The sequence below is a fragment of the Chionomys nivalis genome, chromosome 1 (assembly GCF_950005125.1).
Source record: "Chionomys nivalis chromosome 1, mChiNiv1.1, whole genome shotgun sequence".
Classification (NCBI taxonomy): domain Eukaryota; kingdom Metazoa; phylum Chordata; class Mammalia; order Rodentia; family Cricetidae; genus Chionomys; species Chionomys nivalis.
In genome coordinates, this window is record NC_080086.1 from 135413576 (window position 1) to 135434935 (window position 21360).

General features: G+C 42.1%; 1 protein-coding gene across 1 annotated transcript in view; it reads right to left on the reverse strand.

The window, feature by feature from the left end:
• Positions 1-21360, reverse strand: part of Babam2 (BRISC and BRCA1 A complex member 2) — a 388193-nt gene that overhangs the window by 281731 nt on the left and 85102 nt on the right. Inside the window, exon 4 of the mRNA XM_057773524.1 lies at positions 10143-10237. Coding sequence (XP_057629507.1) covers positions 10143-10237 — 95 coding nt within the window. The remainder of the gene's footprint in view (positions 1-10142; positions 10238-21360) is intronic.

A 21360-nucleotide genomic window follows, 5' to 3' on the forward strand; every position in this document is an offset into this window, starting at 1 on the left:
AGAAAACAAACTAATAAATCGGATGCTAAGTTGGGTATTATCTAAATGTGCTCACTCATTTTCCACCTCTCGCCTCCTCTGTCCACTCTTCTGCCAGGCAAGGCAGCTTTCCTTTGCTAGCTCACGCAATGGCCAGCCTGTCACCACAGGGAGGGACATGGGAAGGGAGAGGGGTACAGCAGAGTGGGAGCTTCACATCCTAGATATAGACCTGATGAACTCTCCATCTTCCTCAGATGGGAGCTTGTCAAGGTCCCTTAGCAGACCCCATGGCGCCCACTCTCCAGGACCCACTGTGCAGCCTGTCTCACTGAGCAGCACCCACCTCATTTCTACTATCGGTCCTACAGCACCGGCAATGAAGGGTGCCATTTACAGAGGGCTGTACCACACCTTCTCCCAACAAATAAATGGAAATTGTGAGACCTGGGTCACAAGAGGGATGGAAAGGGAGGTTTCTAAGTGTGTTCCTTTAGGGACACTCTCCTTTAGCCTCAACTCTCTTCCACACTATTAGGCTTACATTCTTTAGCACTCTCTTACTTTTTCAGTAATTAACAATTCTGTATATTAAATGTTCCCTATTCAATTACTAGTGTAATTTCTATCGCCTGACTAGACCCTGACTGATAAGCTGGGAAAGCTGAGAAATTGCTAAGGGCTCTATCCCCAACTTATGTCCACGCAGGTCTACCTTGAGCTATGTACCATCGAGAATGCACAGGGATGCTACTGAGAAAAGCAGCATAGCTGCAGCAGTGCTGTCCACAAGAGCAGGAGATGAGAGAAGTCAGTGAAATGCCCATCGCACAGAACAGATAAGCTGGCATGTCAGTACAAGGGAATACTATCATCAGTGAGCATCCACAGTAATGATGGGGGAAAAAACTGCATGGGAAAAATAAGAGAAAGAAGCTAGACACAACCAAACTAATAAAATTGTCTGAGACAATTTGTATGACAATTAAAGAGGTAAAATTAAACAAATGCTACAAGCCAGTATAGTGCTCACTCTTAGGTGGGTGGACCAAAGAGATGGAAGGGAGTTTGAGCAGAGCTTCCAGATGTGGGGCAAGTTCTATTTCCTCATCTGGATCCTAGTTCAGTTTTGGAAACTCACCATGCTTCATACTTTGGACTTGTGCTCTCTTCTCTGTGTGTTACTCATCACTAACGGTTACATTAGAGTAGTCTGCCGAGTACTCAGATGGGGTGTAGAGGCTGAGCTCAGGAATACAATGCTTGCCTGGCCAGCACACAGCCCCGAAAACAGTACAAATGAGCAGACTCTCAGCTGATATGTTTCTAAGGCCCTACAGCTTACCATGCATGCACGGATTTGTACAAGGTCATTGTCTTTGTTCCCACGGTAGCTGTGCCTACACTTTCATCTCTATACTCGCCACTCCACCATGCAAACCTCCTACTTGTTTGTCTTAAGCACATGTCCAGCTTGAGGGTCAAAGATGAATCCTTTACAAGTCTCAAGTGACACATGAAACAATAGGAAATAAAGATATGAAAATGAGAGTCTTCCGTGTTACACATGTTAGAGGTCCAGGTACATGGAAGTGTCCAGGTTTTCTATGCATCTGTCTGGCGTTTTTTAGTAGTATGACATGCAGTCCATTTCAGTTCAGTACATCTGTAGTATGTATTTCAAGTACGCAGGGCAGGTAACTACAGGGACCTCTTCAGAAAGTGTCATTCTGTAGACAGCACTGTAAGGAACAAAGGAGCAAAAGCAAGATGGCCGAGCAAACTCACAGCCAGTGCAAGCAGAATAATCAATGGAGGACTCAAACAGTCAGTGGGCACTAGCATCAGTGGCATTAGCGCCACTGCCCTGAAAACCTTGCCCCAGACACCAAGTCAACCCCACCCACCTCCAGACCAGGAAGTCACAGCACTGCTTTCCCATCCTCCTAGAACTGCCACATGCTCTTCCCATTCAGATTTATGATCTGACTTTCCTCCTTTATGCAACCTTATTTGAATTAAAATGAATTATCATTATTACTTTGGGGAAAAGAATTTCAAAACAGCCTTGGAGGCAGCTGAGCATACCACAGGATGTTGCAAGACTGGGCTGAGAAGCACTACTTTAAGCATTCTGGTAACTGATTTCCACCCTCCAAAGTTTTCTACACAGAAATATTTTCCTACTATTTTATAACTGTATCAAGAGTCTACCTCCTAGCTTTAGAAATCAGCAAGGTTATGACTACACAACCTTAAAGGAAACCTGTTCCTCAAATAAGCATGTACTGTGCATCTCTAGTAGAATAAAACCAAACTATTCTCTACTGATGTTTCTTTCCACGCTGGGTAAGGGACAAGGACAACTCTCTATCCCAGCAGTCTAAGGACTGTGCTGGTTTAACAATAAATGTCCTGCATCTCACAAATACCAGTCTCAGGCAAATCAGGGAAGCTGGTCACCCTAGGAAAGACAGACACCAAATAAGCAACTAAAGATTATTATACGGTAGTAAGAGAAGTGAAGGAGTGCAGTAAAGGTCAGAGAGTACGAAAGTGTTACGGCGTTGTGTAGGGAAATGATGGAAGGCATTCTTGATATGGTATTGGAAGGAAGCGGGGGGGGGGGGGGGTCAAGCTAGTCTGGTGACTGGGAGGAAAGTTCAGACGGAAATGGAAGACAATAGCATGTAGAGAAGGAAAAGGTCCAAAGGTGGTGTGTGTTTTCTCATATAATAGACATATATTATATGTATGTATATAAAGCCTCTATTTAACTATCCTATAGACTTCCTTTGTAACAATTATTCCAACTTTATATAACACCTCGGCATACTTTTTCCTGTATCTATATCTTACCTCCCTAAAACTCAGCCTCTCTGAGTTCAATTCAATATTATGCAGCACTGAATGCACGCACAATCAAAAGCTACTAGTAAGTGGACTTTTCATCCATGTGCCTTTTGTTAATTTGTATGTTAAAAGCAGCTACACATAATACAATATATGGCCAGGACAAGCAGAATGGAACATGAGAACAAAATGACCACAGCAAACCGACCTGCAATGCAGTACTGCCTCTGTATCAGCAAATGCTACAGTTACAAAGCAAAAGAGCAAACAGGAGAAGGCTCTACAGTAAGAGCCTCCCTAATCACTGATCACCAGGAAGGGCCCCTGAGAAGATGTCTCTGAACTGATCTGGATAACCTTCATGGCATGAAAAAGTCTCCATGACCAACCTCCCAAGACATCTCAACTCTTCCCTCTACAATGAAGCTTATTTTATTTTTATAATTCTCCCAAGCAATAAAATAACATTTGGGGTCTATCTATGCAACTACCCAGGGAACTCACCTAGAGGCTAGGTCGCAGGTCAATTGCCTGGAGCTCCGTATCTTAATTTTTAATTACGGCTAATTAAATTGTTTGATGGCTGAATTATTAGCTTATACAATATAAAACCATGAGGTAATTCTACTAGAATTTACAAGTGTTAACTTTAAATGCAAGTCTCCAATATAATCTTGAATCTATTACAAAGCTGTTTCCATTTTTGTCTTAGGAAATGCTTTAAGCTTAATTTTGAGATGAAAGGAAAAGCAGTGTTACCATTTTATCATCACATCTCAAGGTCTCAAAATATGCACTGAGCCAGCTTCCCCAGCATATTGGTCTACCTCAAAAAGGCACAAAAATGTTTTTAAAATGTGAATTTTTTTTGCTCAGTAGAAAAGAAATTTTACACTAAGATCTTACACTGTAAGGTGTCACAACATGTGACCAATACTAAAAAGTCAATTTTGTTTTATATTGTCACCATACAAAACCAGAAACTAAAAATGAAACAATTCCATTTATTGCCGCACCAAAAAGAATAACTAAAGCACATGTGTAAAACTCATGCTTCCCAAATGACAAAGCACTTTTCAAAAGAATTAAAGGAAGTGTAAATAAATGAAAAGACACTTCACATTGTGCCTAATTACAAAGACTTGACACTACTGAGATGGCAATAATGCTCAGATTAGTCTGAGATTCAGTACAGTCCCTATCAAAATCCCAGCTGGACTCTGTGCAGACATTCACAAGTTGACCTAAAGTTTAAATGGCAATGCAAGGGACCCACAACAGTTAAGGCCATCCTGCAAAGAACAATGATGTAAATGCCCATTCCCCAGTTTCCAGACTGATTACAGAATCAATAAACAAACTGACCAAGGAAATAAAATTAAGAATCCAGGGGCTGGAGAGATGGCTCAGTGGTTAAGAGCATTGCCTGCTCTTCCAAAGGTCCTGAGTTCAATTCCCAGCAACCACATGGTGGCTCACAACCATCTGTAATGAGGTCTGGCGCCCTCTTCTGGCCTGCAGGCATACAAGCAGACAGAATATTGTATAATAAATAAATAAATATTTAAAAAAAAAAAAAAGAATCCAAAATACTCCCTCACATCTATTATCAACTTAGGGATAATAAAATGCCAACAAAATTCAATGAGGGAAACATACTCTTTCTAATAAACAATGCCAGCACATCTAAATATCCTCTTACAAAATAAAGCTGGGCATCAACCTCACACCATATACAAAAATGAACCCAAAATGTGTTGTAATAAGAGCGGCGGGGCTGCGTCCCGCCACCTGGCTAGCTTTATACCCGAAATAATTACACGGAAACTGTATTCTTTTAATCACTGCCTGGCCCGTTAGTTCCAGCCTCTTATTGGCTAGCTCTTACATATTGATCTAACCCATTTTTAATATTCTGTGTAGTACCACGAGCTGGCTTACCAGGGAGAATCTTAACCTGCGTCTGTCTGGAGTGGGAGAATCATGGCGACTCCTTTACTCAGCTTCTTTCTCCCAGCATTCTATCTGTTTACTCCACCCACCTAATTTTCTGTCCTATTAAAGGGGCCAAGGCAGTTTCTTTATTACTTAACCAATGAAACAACAGATAAAAAGATGACCCACCTCCATCAAAAATGGATCAAATACCTAAATATGATAGTAAAAGTAATAAAACTCTTCAAGGAAAATATTAGACTAAATCTTTATAATCTTGAATTAGGCAATGGTTCCTTGAATATAAAATCAAAAGCACAGGAAACAAAAGAAAAAAGATAAATTTAAATTCATCAAAATTTAAAACTTCTCTTTAAAGGACACTAGCGATCCTGATGGGTCAGACGGTAAGGTGCACAAACTTGGATACGTGAGGATCTGAGCTTAGGTCCCTAGCATCTATATAAAAGTCAGGTGCCACCACATGTACCTGCTGTTCAGCACAGGCAGAATGGATGGAGACAGTGAATACAGCAGAGATGATGAGCTCTGGATTCTCTGAGAGACCCTGTCTCAAAAAGCAAGGTAGAGACATAAGATACCTAAGTCGACAGCTGGCCTCTACAATGTACACATATACAAGCACACAGGACCATACCTACAGAGCAAGAAGAAAATCCATGGGATGGGGGGAAAATCTGGCCAACCATGTATATGATGAAGAACTTGTACCAAAAATATATTACAAAAAAAGAAAAAAAAAAGTTAAAATAGGCAAAGGATCTTAACAGACATTCTCCAAAGAAGATAAGCCAAGAAAAACATGAATGCTCAAATCATTTTTCATCAAAGCAGCACAAACCCAAACTCCAAGGAAAGATTATTTACTCAACACTACCAGTGATGACTAGCTAAAAAGACACACAATAGTAAGTACTAGTGAGGAGTCAGAGAAAGCAGACACTTATCTACTACTCTAGCTAGGAGTACAAAATAGTACAAGCCATTCTGAAGACAGTCCGTGCATTCAAAAAGTTAAAAACAGAGTTACTGCTTGGTCCTGTAATTCTAATCCTAGGGATATAGCCAAGAAAAAAACAAAAGGATGTCTTTACAATATCAGCAGCATCAACAACCAAAAGAAACAACCCTAGTGGCCATCGACTGACAAATGAAGAAATAAAATGTGGTGTACACATATAAGAGAATATTATTTGACAATAAAAAAATAAGTGTGCCTAGTGAAAACAGTCAGAAAGGACTATATACATGTACATATATATGAAAGGGTTTTTCTTTTTCAAGACAGGGCTTCTCTGTGTAGCCCTGGCTGTCCTAGAACTCCCTCTGTAGATCAGGCTGGCCTTGAACGCAGAGATCCACCTAACTCTGTCCCCAAGTGCTGGGATTAAAGGCGTGTACCACTACTGCCTGGCTAAAATTATTTCTATTTACATGAAATGTTCAAAATAAGCAAATCCATAAAAACAGAATACAAAGTAGTGTTTTCCTGTGGTGGAAGGATAGGAAAGTAACTGCTGATAGGCTTGGCGTTTCTTTTCAGTATGATGACAAGATGCCTTAAATTGTGGTGACAGTTGCACAGCCCAACAAATATACTAAAAACCACCAAATTAGTACTTTAAATAGGTGAGCCGTATGGCATACAAATTATGTGTCATAAAATTGTTTTTAAAAAATTATATACATATGTATGTACGTATGCTATCCCCTAAATAGAAAACAGTACCTCAGAAGAGCAATGTCAAGTAAAGGCAAAGGATGCTATGTTATAGATGTTACTAGATGATTCAGCCAGTGGTTCCCAGCACAGTTCAGACTGCTGCATATAAATATCTCCGAAGATTGGCAGTCCTTGGGTCCTCCATAGTACCTAATTCTGGGTCTACTGGGGAAGCTAGAGTCATACTGTATTTGCAAATCAGTCTAATATGCTTGAAAACCATGGGGCCACTAAGGCCTTTGTTCAATATCTTCATGAATCTGTGGTATCTGAGATGCTTTGTCCCTAGTATAGATCCTAGCATTTTATACACACTGATTCCTTCACAGAACTCACCTCCTTCAATGACGAGTCTGAGCTTAGGAAGCGGAGGCTTCAGCTGATCTTGGAAGCCCTCATTTACTTCTCTTTCCTGTACTCATGCTCCTTATTTAAGCCACCTCACTTTTTGGAGAAGAGCCAATTTAAATAAATAGAATAAATTTCTCTAAAACTTTGTTTCTCAAGCTGGACCATACTGGAGAGTTCATTTTTTACTAATGATTATAATTCAATATAGTCTCTAGACTGTGTCTAGACAAATGGCTGCTGGAGATCGGGACTACATTTTATCCTGCCCTAGTGTTTCAATAAGACAGGTATCAAGTGTGCACCTTTACAAGTGTCCTCTGATTGCCTCGCTGGGCTTGTCTGACCTACTCCTGGGGCTCGCAATCCATCGTCACTAGGAAGAAAGTGCTCTGGATTTGCATTCTTCCTCTTGGACGCAGTGCACTGTTATTGCCCCTTCCTCATTCCCCCACCCTCACACAGTTCTTGATCAGCTTATTTCTCAAAAGCATTTCTGAGAACTTCGCCCAGGGATGAAACATCATCAGAAGAGTGGAATTACCATATCAGCTCCGCTACAGAATTCCCTAAATCTACTAGAGTTCCTTCAGTACTAAAATAGAAGAGTGGAATACGATGAATCTTAGGGCCCTTTCTAACTCTTAAATTCTCCATTCACCATGCTTGCCAATACTGAAGACAAACACTGCAAATTGTAAAGTCAATTCCAAAAACAGGCTGGAGCGCTCCTTCTCACCCTTTGCATCTCAGTGATCTTCCTTGTATTATCTAATGCTTTCTCTCTGCCATAGGTTTTATTTCAACAACGCTCATTCTGGTCTTAGATCATCGATCCCACGAAACAAGTTTCCATCAGGAAGGTCTATTCTCTTCTTCTTTCAGTAGCTCTAGGCCAGTGATGTACTCCACCAATGTCCCTGTGCTGGCTACTTTTATGTCCACTGGACACAAGCTGGAGTCGTCTGGGTGGAAGGACGCTCAACTAAAAGAATGTCTCCAGGAGACTGGCCTGTAGGCAATCCTGTGGAGCATTTCCTGCTTAGTGACTGATGTGGGAGAGCCCACACCACTATGGGTGATGCCATCCTTGAGTAGGTAGGTTAAAGAGCAGGCTGAGCAAGTCCAAAAAGCAGTCTACCTCCATGGCCTCTACATGAGTTCCTGCCTCCAAGTTCCTGCCTTGGGTTCTCACCCCAACTTCCCTGAATAATGGTTATAAGCTTATAAGATAAAACAAACCCTTTAGTAATGCTGTTTATTCAAAGGAATAGAAACCCTAGACTCCATCAAATGCACCTACACTTTGTAGATCCGTTTTATGTGCATGCAAACCTCAGCAAATCTCAGTGCCCTTTTCTACAACACATCACAGGAACACGGCCTCACATGCGCTTCAGCCGCGCACCTACTGGAATTCTCCCTCATAATCCCACTTTTCCTTCACTTCTGAAGGAGGAGGACAAACACCACCTCCTCCACACAGTTTTCAAATTCCAGGGATACTTCGATGTAATGCTTCTTTGGTTTCTGGTATACGCCTCCCTCCACGGGGCAGATTTCAGACAGGAGAGACTACACAGTAATGCTCAGGTCACATCTACTGCAGCTGGGCCTCTCGATTTTAAATGCAGTCAACACCAACCCCATGGTTTCTAAAGAGGCAATTTAACTAGAAAAGTTTTTTTAATCAAACAGAAATTTATGTACAATTATTAAAAACCTTTCATCAAACTCATCCCACCCCTGTCAACAGTATTCTCACAGCTGTATGAAACTTAATGTAATTCTTTAGGCTTTAGCTAGTACCTTGCTGTCTTAGTCAGGGTTTCTATTGCAGAGAAGAGACACCATGATCATGGCAGCTCTTGAAGGAAACATTTAATTGTGGTAACTCACTTACACTTCAGAGGAACGCCCATTATCATCATGGCACAACATGGTAGTGTGCAGGCAGGCATGGTACTGGAAAGGTAGATGCTACATGTTGATATGCAGGCAGCAGGAAGTAGACTGTCTCACTGAACGTGACTTGAACATATATGAGACCTCAAAGTCTGCCTCCACAGTGACACACTTCCTCCAACAAGGACACACCTACTCCAACAAGGACACACCTCCTCCAACAAGGACACACCTCCTCCAACAAGGACACACCTCCTCCAACAAGGACACACCTACTCCAACAAGGACACACCTCCTCCAACAAGGACACACCTCCTCCAACAAGGACACACCTACTCCAACAAGGACACACCTCCTCCAACAAGGACACACCTCCTCCAACAAGGACACACCTCCTCCAACAAGGACACACCTCCTCCAACAAGGACACACCTACTCCAACAAGGACACACCTCCTCCAACAAGGACACACCTCCTCCAACAAGGACACACCTACTCCAACAAGGACACACCTACTCCAGCAAGGACACACCTACTCCAGCAAGGACACACCTACTCCAGCAAGGACACACCTCCTAAGAGTGCCACGACTTTTGGAGGCCATTTTTTTTTTCACACTACAACACTCACCTTTAAATGGAAGGTAGAGGAGTGGGGGGCTTCCAAAGTAGGTCATTAAACTATCAATAGAGTTTGAATGAACCAAAAAATAAAATCCAGAAGTCAAACTGAGAAAATAGTTTTAATCAACAATTAAACCTCTTTGATTAATATAGCTATTACAGCATTTTTGAATTTGAAAGTGAAAGAAACATTTAGACAAAATGGCACCCGTTCTTTATTACTCATGAAGAAAACCTAACTGTTAAACAGACTGTATATGCTCTGACAGGTACCATGACCCTTCCCTTTTCCCCTAATGGTAATTTTTTATTACAAGGTTTGGGTTTGGCTTACTACAAAACATTCAGTCTAGTCTTCCCTTGATGTGGCACTAAGACAACAGATGTGCAGTCCAAATCTGCCACTTTTAATTTCCTCTTAAAAAGCCAAGAAACACTCTTCCAACCAGTATTTTGTTGAAGTGTTAGTAAACACTGGAAAACTGACTGCAGGCATGAACCATCAGGTCTGAACCAAGGAAATGTCTTCAATGTGTCCTTAAGTTGAAGAAAAATTATATCAACCAATCTGTAGAGTTAATATGAAATGGTCCCAAAGTAAAACTATGACGAAAATCTCTCTTCCTTAACTATTTTGGCACATGAAGAGCTGCACTATTTCACAGATGGTGAAACTACATGTGACTAGGCGATTATCAATGCCAATTTTGTTTTCTTTTCAACAAAGGTCATGAGAGTGAGACTATGGTACTCACATGTAGAGCAGAGGGGTCTGGCAGGAATTCAGCATCCTCTCCAAAGATGAAATCAGGGGGCAGCTCTGGGTACTGAGCATTGAAAATTATGTCCCCTGAAATATAGAAAAATAACAAGATCTTCTTATTCCCTTGCAAATGGACAGTCTGAAGAATGCATCAGAAAAACTTGAAGAAACTTATATTTAGTTTAAGAAACAAATTTGAAAAGTACTTTCTGAATGATTAATTCTTCAGATAAAGGAACTGATATCCTCTTTGAAATTACCATACACAATAAGCAATCAAAAAAGTGCGATACACTATGAATATAAATACCCTGGTAGGAAAGCAGAAGCAGTCCCATGCAGCACACACGCTGATTATTTTTACAGGAAACACAACTGTCCAATCACTGCCTGCTAATGAAGAAGCTTTTACTGGAAACTGATTCTGTATAAACACAGTCCTTGCCTTGTAGAAATTAAACGCACATACCTTTGAAGTAATAGAAAGAGCATCTGGCTTGAAGTCAAATAGGCCTGATTATATATTCAGGGTTCCCTAATCACTATTAACTCAGAGACCTTTCGAAGGCTTTGACCACTTACCCTTCTGTTTACCAGTAAACAAGTGATACAGTGGTGCAATGGAACAGTGGTACACCAGTGCAGTGGTGCAATGGTGCAATGGTACAGTGGTACACCAGTGCAGTGATACAGTGGTGCAGTATACACCAGTGCAGTGGTACAGTGGTACACCAGTGCAGTGGTACAGTGGTGCAGTGGTACAGTGGTACACCAGTGCAGTGGTACAGTGGTGCAATGGTACAGTGGTACACCAGTGCAGTGGTGCAGTGGCAGAGTGTGTGCGCTGGTGCAGTGGTGTAGAGGTGCAGTGTTGTGGGGGTACCATGGTGCAGTGGTACAGTGGTGCAATGGTACAGTGGTACACCAGTGCAGTGGTGTAGTAGTACAATGGTACAGTGGTACAGTGGTGCAATGGTACAGTGGTACACCAGTGCAGTGGTGCAGTGGTGCAATGGTACAGTGGTACACCAGTGCAGTGGTGCAGTGGCGCAGTGTGTGCCCTGGTGCAGTGGTGTAGAGGTGCAGTGTTGCGGTGGTACCGTGGTGCAGTGGTACAGTGGTGCAATGGTATGGTGGCACAGCGGCTCAGTGGCGCAGTGCCACAGTGGTACGGTGGTACAGTAGTCAGTTGCACAGTGGTGCGGACATAACAGATCTACTGTGTGAAGCGAAGGAGGCAGTGTGCTCAGCACCATGTCTGCCATTCAGTAAGGTCTCAACAAGTCATACTGAAGCGCCATAGTAATTACTTTGAAGTAATAGAAAGAGCATCTGGCTTGAAGTCAAATAGGCCTGATTATATATTCAGGGTTCCCTAATCACTATTAACTCAGAGACCTTTCGAAGGCTTTGACCACTTACCCTTCTGTTTACCAGTAAACAAGTGATAGTGGGGATGTTCTTAAAGGTAAAACAGGATTCAGAGCCTCAGGAGCACAGTCAAATTGAAAGGTCTCGTTGTCTGTTTCTTTCTGTCTCCTTATTCAGCCCCTGTGTTCTCTCTACTCACCCACAGCTTCAGTTCTATCTTTCTGCTAATGCGAATCAGCAGACTGGTTTGCAGATGGTCCAGCACACACTGGGCCATAAGCATTTCATAGTGTGTGCATTTCTGGACACATACACAACACGGTTGTCAGTCCATTCACTTTCACTGTTCAAAGGATAAGATTTGCATATGCTACCCAAAATGAAACATCCAGCTTCACTTTTATATTGAGCCCTTACATCTGTATGCACTAGGCATTTCACATCAGGCTCAGCAAGCATAAAGATGTGACTGTGACAGACCATGCTCTCATACTCTAGCACATACGCTGTCTCAATAGTTCCTCCAAATAACCTAGCACAGACTGTCCCTGCTGCTCCCAGCTCCATCCAAGTCCAGCTCAGCCCATTCACCATTCATACTTTCACTGTATAATGAACTGAACTTTGCTCTAGAGACTACACTAGGCATTAACACCCAAGAATTCTGCTAATAAAAATTGAAACACCAAAAGAACTCAATCATACCCTCTTATAGTATCAGTTGCCCTCTACCCCACAGTATACACTAACCCACAAATAAATCTTACTGAAGTACTACATTACCCGAAAACTTGCAACTCAGAAAATTTCATTAATTCTCTCATGTTCAATATTGTAACGGCAAACCTTACAAAATGGCTCTTAAGACCTCCAAAATATGATGTTCTTCCCTATTTATCTACCCTTCTGTTCTCAACAAGCCAATACAAAGCATCTATTATGGCCATTATGATCAACTCAATGCCTTCCAAAGACTGTGGCACCCAGGTCAAACAGCTCTCCTCTTGCTCAGTTTACATCGCTCACAAACCCACTCGAATTACCTTCTCCTTCATAGTGCCCTTCCTCATAATCTGCAAGATACTGATCACTGTTACTTATGAATTTCATCAGTACTGCTTGGTTACAACACTGCTTGAGTAATTGATTATAGTCTTATACTGTTTATGGCTCTATTAATTTTAAAAATTACAAGCAGGAGCTACATATGAGGCACCATGATATACTGTTCATTCAAAAAGACCCATCCTAAGGGGGCTCACATTTCGTTCAGGAGACAAGAACAACACAAAACCTTCTAGACACAACAGGACTGACATCCATGTGCACTCACAGACTGTGGCAACACACACAGGGCCTGTACAGGTCTAAGCCAGACAAAGTCTCAGTGCTGAAAGACGAGTGGACACACCTCCCGCCCTAGCCTAAAAGCTGTCTTTCCAACTGATCACCACTCACAAAAGGAAGAAAGAAAGAGAGAAAAGGAGGGAGGGAGGGAGGGAGGGAGGGAGGGAGGGAGGGAGGGAGGGAGGGAGGGAGGGAGGGAGAGAATTCTCCAATGGAGTCTCACTAGGGAGAGAGGGAGAGAGAAGGGGAGGGAGGGAGGGAGGGAGGGAGGGAGGGAGGGAGGGAGGGAGGGAGGGAAGGAAAGAAGGAAGGAAGGAAGGAAGGAAGGAAGGAAGGAAGGAAGGAAGGAAGGAAGGAAGGAAGGAAGGAAGAGAATCACCTCTAAACAGTATATGGTAAGAACACATACTTGATCTTTCTACATATATTGTAAGCATCCAGAGAATGAATGAGTTCTTGTGCTCATTTCATGTCTCTTACAGGGCAAAGTGCAGCTCCCAGAGAATCCATTTTAGAAAGGCTCAGAATACGAAGACAATGGTATCTAAGTGCTGAGGGAGTCTACAGTGACTAACAAGCACAACAGAGTTTCAGCCAGAGCTTCAAGGAGGACTAAGCTTAAGCAAGGAAATGTACGGGAAGTGGGTACAGATCAAACTATTCAAAGTAATACAACCACCACCTCCTTTACAAACCTTCACTATCACTATCTCCATCTGCCAACAATACCCTACGAATCATAAACACCAAAAGTGCTAAGTCCAAGCCATGGACAAGAACCACTAAAAGAGGCAGTATGAATGTCGGCATTACTTATTCTATCCACACACATCAGCAAGCATGAATCCTTAGGAAAAGCACACAATTCATTAGGAATGTGTCTTTCAGGTTGCTTACTTAATTACTTTTAGAATGTTCTTCATTAAGGTAATAGAACACAGGCATCAGATGTTTTAGGGGAAGCCAAGCTAGAATGTATTGGGAATTGATGCTCAGAAACTAATGATCCCAGAGAAGCTAAGTTACAAGGAGAACCCTGAGAGACATAGATGGGACACCCCCCGCCCCCGGGAAGAGGATACAGGCAAGACCTCCTGAGAAAATCAGGAGTTGGGGGAGAATCAGAATTAGAAGGGAAGGGAGAAGGAGAGGGAGAGGAGAGAAGTGGAGGGAGGAGAAGAACATGAGGGAATAGGATGCTCAAGAAATGGGAAGGACAGTGCAGGGAAGAAAGGAAGAAGAGATCTTGATTGAGGGAGCCATTAAAGAGCTCTCGAGAAACACAGCACTAGGAAATTCCCAGAAATCTACAAGGATGACCCCAGCTAAGACTCTAAGGAACAGCAGAGAGGATGACTAAACTGGCCTTCCCCTGTAATCAGATAGATGGCTACCTTAATTGTCATCATAGAACCTTCAACCAGCAACTGAAGGAAGCAGATACAGAGAGCTACAGTGAAGCACTAGGCGGAGCTCCTGGGGACCAGTCTGAGAGAGGGAGGAGTGATAATATAAGCAAAGGAGTCAAGACCATGATGTTGATACTCACAGAAACAGCTGACCTGGGCTAGTGAGAGCGCACTGACTCTGGACTGATAGCGGGGGAACCTGCATAGCACCAAACTAGGTTCACTGAATGTGGGGTACAGTTGTAAGGCTTGGGCAGTCTGTGGGACCACTGGCAGTGGAACCAGGATTTATCCCTAGTGTCTGAACTAGCGTCTAGGAGGGAATTCTTTTTGAAGGGATACGTTGCTCAGCCTAGATATGGGCGGGAGGACCTTGGTCTTGCCTGGAAGTAAAGTGTCAGACTTTGTTGACTTTCCCTGGGAAGCCTTATTCTTTCAGAGGAGTGGATGAGTGGTGGGGTGGAGGAGAAGGTAGAGTGGGAGGAGGGAAGGGAGTGGGAACAGGGATAAGTATATAAAATGAAGAAAGATTGTATTTTAAAAATTCTTAATAAAAAAGAAACTAACATGCCAAATTCCAACACTTGGAGCAGCAGGGCTCAGGGAAACACTTTCCCAGAATTGATTCTATTTCAGTGTTGTGCTGGAGGCTTTAGCCAGGGCAGAAAGGGGGCTAAAAAGGATCTACATTGGGAAACAAAAGGATCCAAAAGACATCTTGCCATAGGTGATATAGTCCAGCAAATGGTAAATCTTAGCAAATCGATGAAAATACTATATGAACTAAAAAGTATTCTCAGAGGTTTCCAAACACAAGATAAATGGAAAAAGAAACAACTCCACTTCTGTACACTAGCAAGCAAGGAACAACCCAAATTTAAGAAAACAATTCCATTTACAATAGCATCAAAAAATCTGCTCAAGAATAAATTTATGGGTGAACTTTATACCCTGGAAATCATAAAAGAATGTTAAAGGAAATTATCAAAGGTCTAAGTAAATGGAAAGATGTCTTCCTGTATCAGAATACTTAATGTTGCTAAGGGCAACACTAAGCAAGCTGATCTACAGAGTCTCTGCAGAAACTGAAAGGCCAATTCTAAAATTCGTATAGAGATGCAAGACTTTCAGAAAACAAAAAAGAATCTTGAAAACAAGGGAGAGACAGAAAAGAATGTAAGGATTCCTAGTTCTCAATTTCCAAAGCTGTTACGAAGTCACAGAAACTCAGGAGTGTAATAGTGGGCATCAACAGACATCAGCCAACAGATTCAGACTGCAATTCAGTGTTCTGCAGGCATGGTGGCTACATGACACCATATCTTTAAATAAGAAAATAAATAGATAAATAGATGGATACAACAGATAGACCAATAGATAGATCAATAGATCAATCGGCCAACAGATAGATAAATGCTTTCAATCTTAAGGTCATTTGATTCTTCAAAGAGCTACAAGGTAATTCAATTCCCCTCCACACACACACAAAAAAAGTCATTTTACTTCCTTGCATCCATTAGGATAGCAACTATTACACACAAATACACACACACACACACAAGTAACAAGTGTGGGGGAAGATGAAGAGAAACCCAAGCCCTTACACAGTGTTGGTATGAGTGTAAAATGATGTTACTGCTATGGAAAACAGAATGGAGGCTCTTTTAAAAGTTAAAATTAGATTACCATATGATCCAACAATTCCACTTCAGGGACTATAACAGCTAGCTCCCACATTAAAAATAAGGGCTCAAAGACGTATTTGTTCATGGCAGCATGATTCACAACAGACAGGATGGAAATGACCCAAGTGCCCATCAACAGATAAATGAATAAAAACATGTCACACAATGGGCTACGATTCAGCCTTAAAAGAAAGACATGGATGAACCATAAAGACATTGCATCAACTTAAGTAAATTAAAAGATAAATACTATTATGCCTCATAGGAGGCAGAATGGTGGTGCCAGTGGCTGGGGAGAGGGGACAGCAGAAGTTTCTGTTTAATGGCATCAAGTGTGTTTCACACAGTGAACAAGCTCCATGACTGCATCTAGTAATACTAAACAACACTTAACTTTACATCTAGAGGCTGGGTGCTGTGACACACACTTGTAATCTCAGCCCTTTGGAAGTTCAGGTAGGAGGATTCTGAGCTGGGGGCCAGCATGACCTAACATCACTGTGAGGACAACTTGGACTACATAGCATGACCTTGTCTCAAAAGTCAGAATTTTAAAAAAATAAATAAATAAATCTGCTAAACTAGGTGTAGAGCAGAACACTAACTGGACTTGGGAGCCTGAAGCAGGAGGATTGTGACCCTGAGGACTCTGAGGGTTCCTATTGCTGTGAAGAGACACCACGGCAATGCCACTCTTAAAAAGGAAAACATTTAATTGAGGTTGTGGCTTACAGTTTCAGAGTTAATCCATTATGGTGAGGGTAGTGAGCATGGTGGCTGGAAGTATGGTGGTGTAAAGGCAGACATGGTTACTGGAGATTCTCCATCTTGATCCAAAGGCAACAGAAAGTTAACTGCCTTTCTGAACATGGCTGGAGCATATATGAAGCCTCAAAGCCACCTCCACAGTGATAAACTTTCTCAAACAAGGTCACATCTACTCCAACAAGCCACACCTCTTTATAGTGTCACTCTCTTTGGGGGCCGTTGTCTTTCAAACTCCACACTAAACTACACAGCAAGCTCCAGGCTAGCCCAAGCTCCATAAGATACTGCCCCACCCTGCGAAGAAAAGAATATATTTAGGGGTTAGAGATGCTCACTAGTAGAGTACTAGCCACTTGCCCAATGTAGGAAGTTCGGAGTTTTACCTCAAGCACTGAAAAGAAACTTGTTTAAGGCAGCAAAGCATGTACCACTCTTTCAGAGGACCAAGCTCAGATGTCAGTGTTCATATTGGGCAGTTTTCAGAACCACCTAGAACTCCAGTTTCAGGGGATCATACACACTCCTCTGGTCTCAGCCAGAACCCCCACACAAGTGGCATATACTCATGTAGATCGACACCTATATGTATAAATAGCAATAAATTAAAAACATTTTTATAGTATCTTTTCAACAAATATTGTTGAGACAACTAAACAGCCATGTATGAAGTGGGCCCCAATTTCACACAATATAGAAAAACTAACACAAGTAGGGCAGTGGTGGCACACACCTCTAATCCCAGCACTCAGGAGGAAGAAGCAGGCAAATCTCTTTGAGTTTGAGGCCAGCCTGGTCTACACAGTGAGTTCCAGGACAGGCTCAAAAGCTATACAGAGCAATCCTGTCTCAAAAATCTAAAAAAGAAAAAAGAAAAAAAAAGATAGAAAGAGAGAGAGAAGGGAAGGAAGGAAAGAAGGAAGAAAAATTAACACAAAATGGATCCAAGTCCTAAAAGTAACAAGAAAATGAAAAAATCACTAAAATTACCTAGGGAGGTTTAAGAATGACTCCTCAAAGCACTGAGTCGGGCAGTCGTTTCTGTAGAGATTAGTATTAGGAATCAACTTGACTAGAGGAATAACGGACAATGGTTCAAGTATGAGTTGTGGGTGTTCCTACAAGTATTTGTCCACAGGAGACTGACATATTAATCTGAGCGGCCTAAGGCAGGACTTAACAGGACTTACAACAGCATCCTCTGGGGTCTCTAGTCCTTGGCCTCACCCTGAGAATGGCATCATTGGCATCTCCAGTTCTTGGGCTTTCTAAATGGGCATGGGTCAACGTTCCAGGTCAGGATCCTGCAGCTACAGTGGATAGACAGTCTGTCGTAGAACTTGCCAACCTTCCTGTCACATGGGTCCCTTCTCCTCATAAATCTCCTCTGTGAATCTATACATTCTGCTGATTCTGACTCTAATCTGTTGAAGCAAACTCTAAAAGTTTCTTCCACCCAAAAGCAAATCAAGCAACACCACCAACAAAAGAAAAATCAGACTTCATTAAAACTAAAAGCTATTGTCCTTCAGAGAACAGTATCCAGAAAGTAAAAAACCCATAAAATGTGAGAAATTTTGACAAACAACATATTTTATAAGGAATATACAGAATATACAGAGTGGCATATAAAAACATGCAGACTGTGTAAAGGAAACTAACAACTCAGTAATAAAAGGCCAGCCCAAATTTTAAATGGGGAAAGGCTATTACAAGATGTTTCTCCACTTACAAGTGGCCAAAAAGCCCATAGATGTTCGATGAGACACCAGGGAGAGGTATAATCAAAATCAGAATGAGATACCATGGCACAGCTCACTAGGATGCCCATAATAGAAAAGATAGAGGATAACAAGTAACGCAGAGGCTGCAGAGGAACTGACACTCTATAACATAGCTAGCGAGATGCAAAATGATAAGCTGAATGGCCTGGCAGTTCCTCAGAAAGTTAGACATGGAGCTACCCACTGGACCCTGCAGCTCCTCTTAGATACCCCAAGAGAACTAAAACCACGTCCACCCAAAAGCAGGCACATGAATCTCCTCCCAGCATAATTCACAAGAGCTGGAAGCATAAACAACTAATGCCCATCAACTGAAGACAGGATAGATAAAGTATAAAGCAAGAGGACAGAGAAAGAACAGAGGAAGAGGAATATACTTAATTATTACACATGATACAATGTATGTGAAACTTTGGAATCATTACTGCTAAGCTTTAAAAACCATGGGGGTCACTTGTATTATTACTCTACGACTCCATTTATATGAAATGTTCAAACTACGCAAATGTAAAGACAGAAGGAACTTGGTGCCTGCCTGAGGGTAGGAGAAAAAGTGAATGCTAGCATTTAAATTTCCTTTTGTAGTGATGGAAATGAAGAATCAGTGGTGATGGTGGCACAGTTTTGTGACTACACTGGAAACTGCTGGATCATACACTTTAAAGGGTGGATTGCATGGTATGTGAATTAGAGTCAATAAAGCTGCTTTTAAATCTGATGCAAAAAATTGCCCTACTTTCAAGAAACATGATCTTAAAACAAATAAATTATAAAGTGTTTACTGAGTGGTTGTGGGTAAGTCTATTTTTTGTAAATAAAATCATGTTGAAAATGCAATTTTAAGAGTTCTACTCTTAAGGAACTCTACAATGATCCCTTGCCCTACAGTCCACAACCCCAGAGGAGACAGGAAACACTAAGAGAGACGTGCATGTATCCCTCCAGAAGAGTAAGTAGACAAGATCTCTTTAGTAAAGTGGCAGCATAGGGGGAAGGGGAGGGTGGTAGGGGTGTGGGGAGGGGAGAAGGGAAGTGAGGAGGGGAACATGAGGAATCAGAAAGGTTGAGTTGGGTTAAGGACAGAGAGGGAGAGCAAGGAAAGAGATACTTTGAAAGAGGACGTCATTATGGTTAGCGAGAAACCAGGTGCTACGGAAATTCCCAGGAATCCACAAGCATGACCCCAGCTAAGAATCTAAGCAATAGTGGAGAGGGTACCTAAAATGTCCTTCCCGTGTAATCAGACTGATGACTACTTTGTCATCATCAAACCTTCATTTAGTAAGTGATGGAAGCAGATGCAGAGATCCATAGCCAAGCACTGGGCTGAATGACTGAAATCCAGCTATAGAGAGGGACGAGCGATACTTCAAGCAAAGGGGCCAAGACCATGATGGGGAGACCCACAGAAACAGCTGACCCGAGCTAGTGGGAGCTCACTGACTCCGGACTGAAAGTTGAGAAACCTGCATAAAACTGAACTACTGAATGTGGGTGACAACTGGCTTGGGCAGTTTGCGAGGCACTAGCAGTGGAACCAGTATCTATCCCTAGTGCACAGGAGCCCATTCCTATGGAGGGACACCTTGCTCAGCCTAGATACAGGGAGGAGGGCCTTGGTCCCGCTTCAAGTGATGTGACAGACTTTTGTCGACTCCCCATCTGATGAGGATGGGATGGGAAGAAGATGTAGGTAGGGGGAGAATGGAAGGGAGAGGGAACTGGGATTGGTATGTAAAATAAAATTGTTTTAAAAATAATAAAAAAGAAAGTGAAGATCTTTATTATATGAATACTTTTAACTATTTTCATTTTTTAAGAACTTTCCTAAATGTGTCCTTTTAAAAGAGAGAACTAAAAAAATGCTAATAATGTGTCATTAAATGTTAGTTAATCTTCTTAATTTAAGGCAACCAAAAACGTCTAAATTCACAGTAAAGTGAATTTTTCAAAAGAGGAATACTGTACACCAAATTATTATACTCTAATTAAAAGGAACTTCTAAGAAAAATGTAGTAGAGAAGTGGTGTTTGCTAGATTAGATAAGGCAAACACATCATGCGACTATTTTGAAGACAAATAAGGCCATTTACATGCTTTTTGAGGTCTCACACTCTCTGAACTTCTGAATTGTACTACCAGCCTCAAAGAACTTCTGAAACACTACCTCAAAGCTCAGAAGGCTCCTGGAAGGAGCGTGTGGCACTGTTTTCTTGCTATGGAGAACAGTCAGTAAATCAGTCAGGAGCGTTTATTAAAAACGCACCCGCACGGATGCACACTGGACACACGGGGAGTTATGCAGGAAGTGAGAACGCAGCAGCTGACCTCTAGGCAGACATGGTGGGGACACAGAGCTGCACACAAATCACAGGGAAAGACAATAACACTGTGTTTCCTTTATCTCACCCTGGAGAAGACGATGTGAACACTGAGCACAGGTGACTTGGGTACTGCTTACTTCAAGCTGTCATAAAAGGGAAGAGTAGGCAGGAGAACAGAAGTAAAAATAGGACCTAAGGTGATAGGAGGTGAGGCTAAGAGAGAAAGAGAGCAGTGAAACATCCAGAGTTTAGAAGCATTAGACTCACCTAACAACAAAAGTAGTTTCAAGTTTTGTTTGACATTATCCTCCGAAACTTGCTGCTCTACCACAGTAGGACCAATGCACATCAAAACTGCTTCCCAATGTAACACATCTGGGGATGCACAGAAATCCAAGTACACATGTGAGGAGGGCCATCACCAGCACTGCCAAGCAGACCCTATATTCTAACCCCACTCCAAAGAGAAGAAACACAGCCTGCCCACAGGCTGCTCTAGCCCAGTGAAATATGGCCATGCCACTT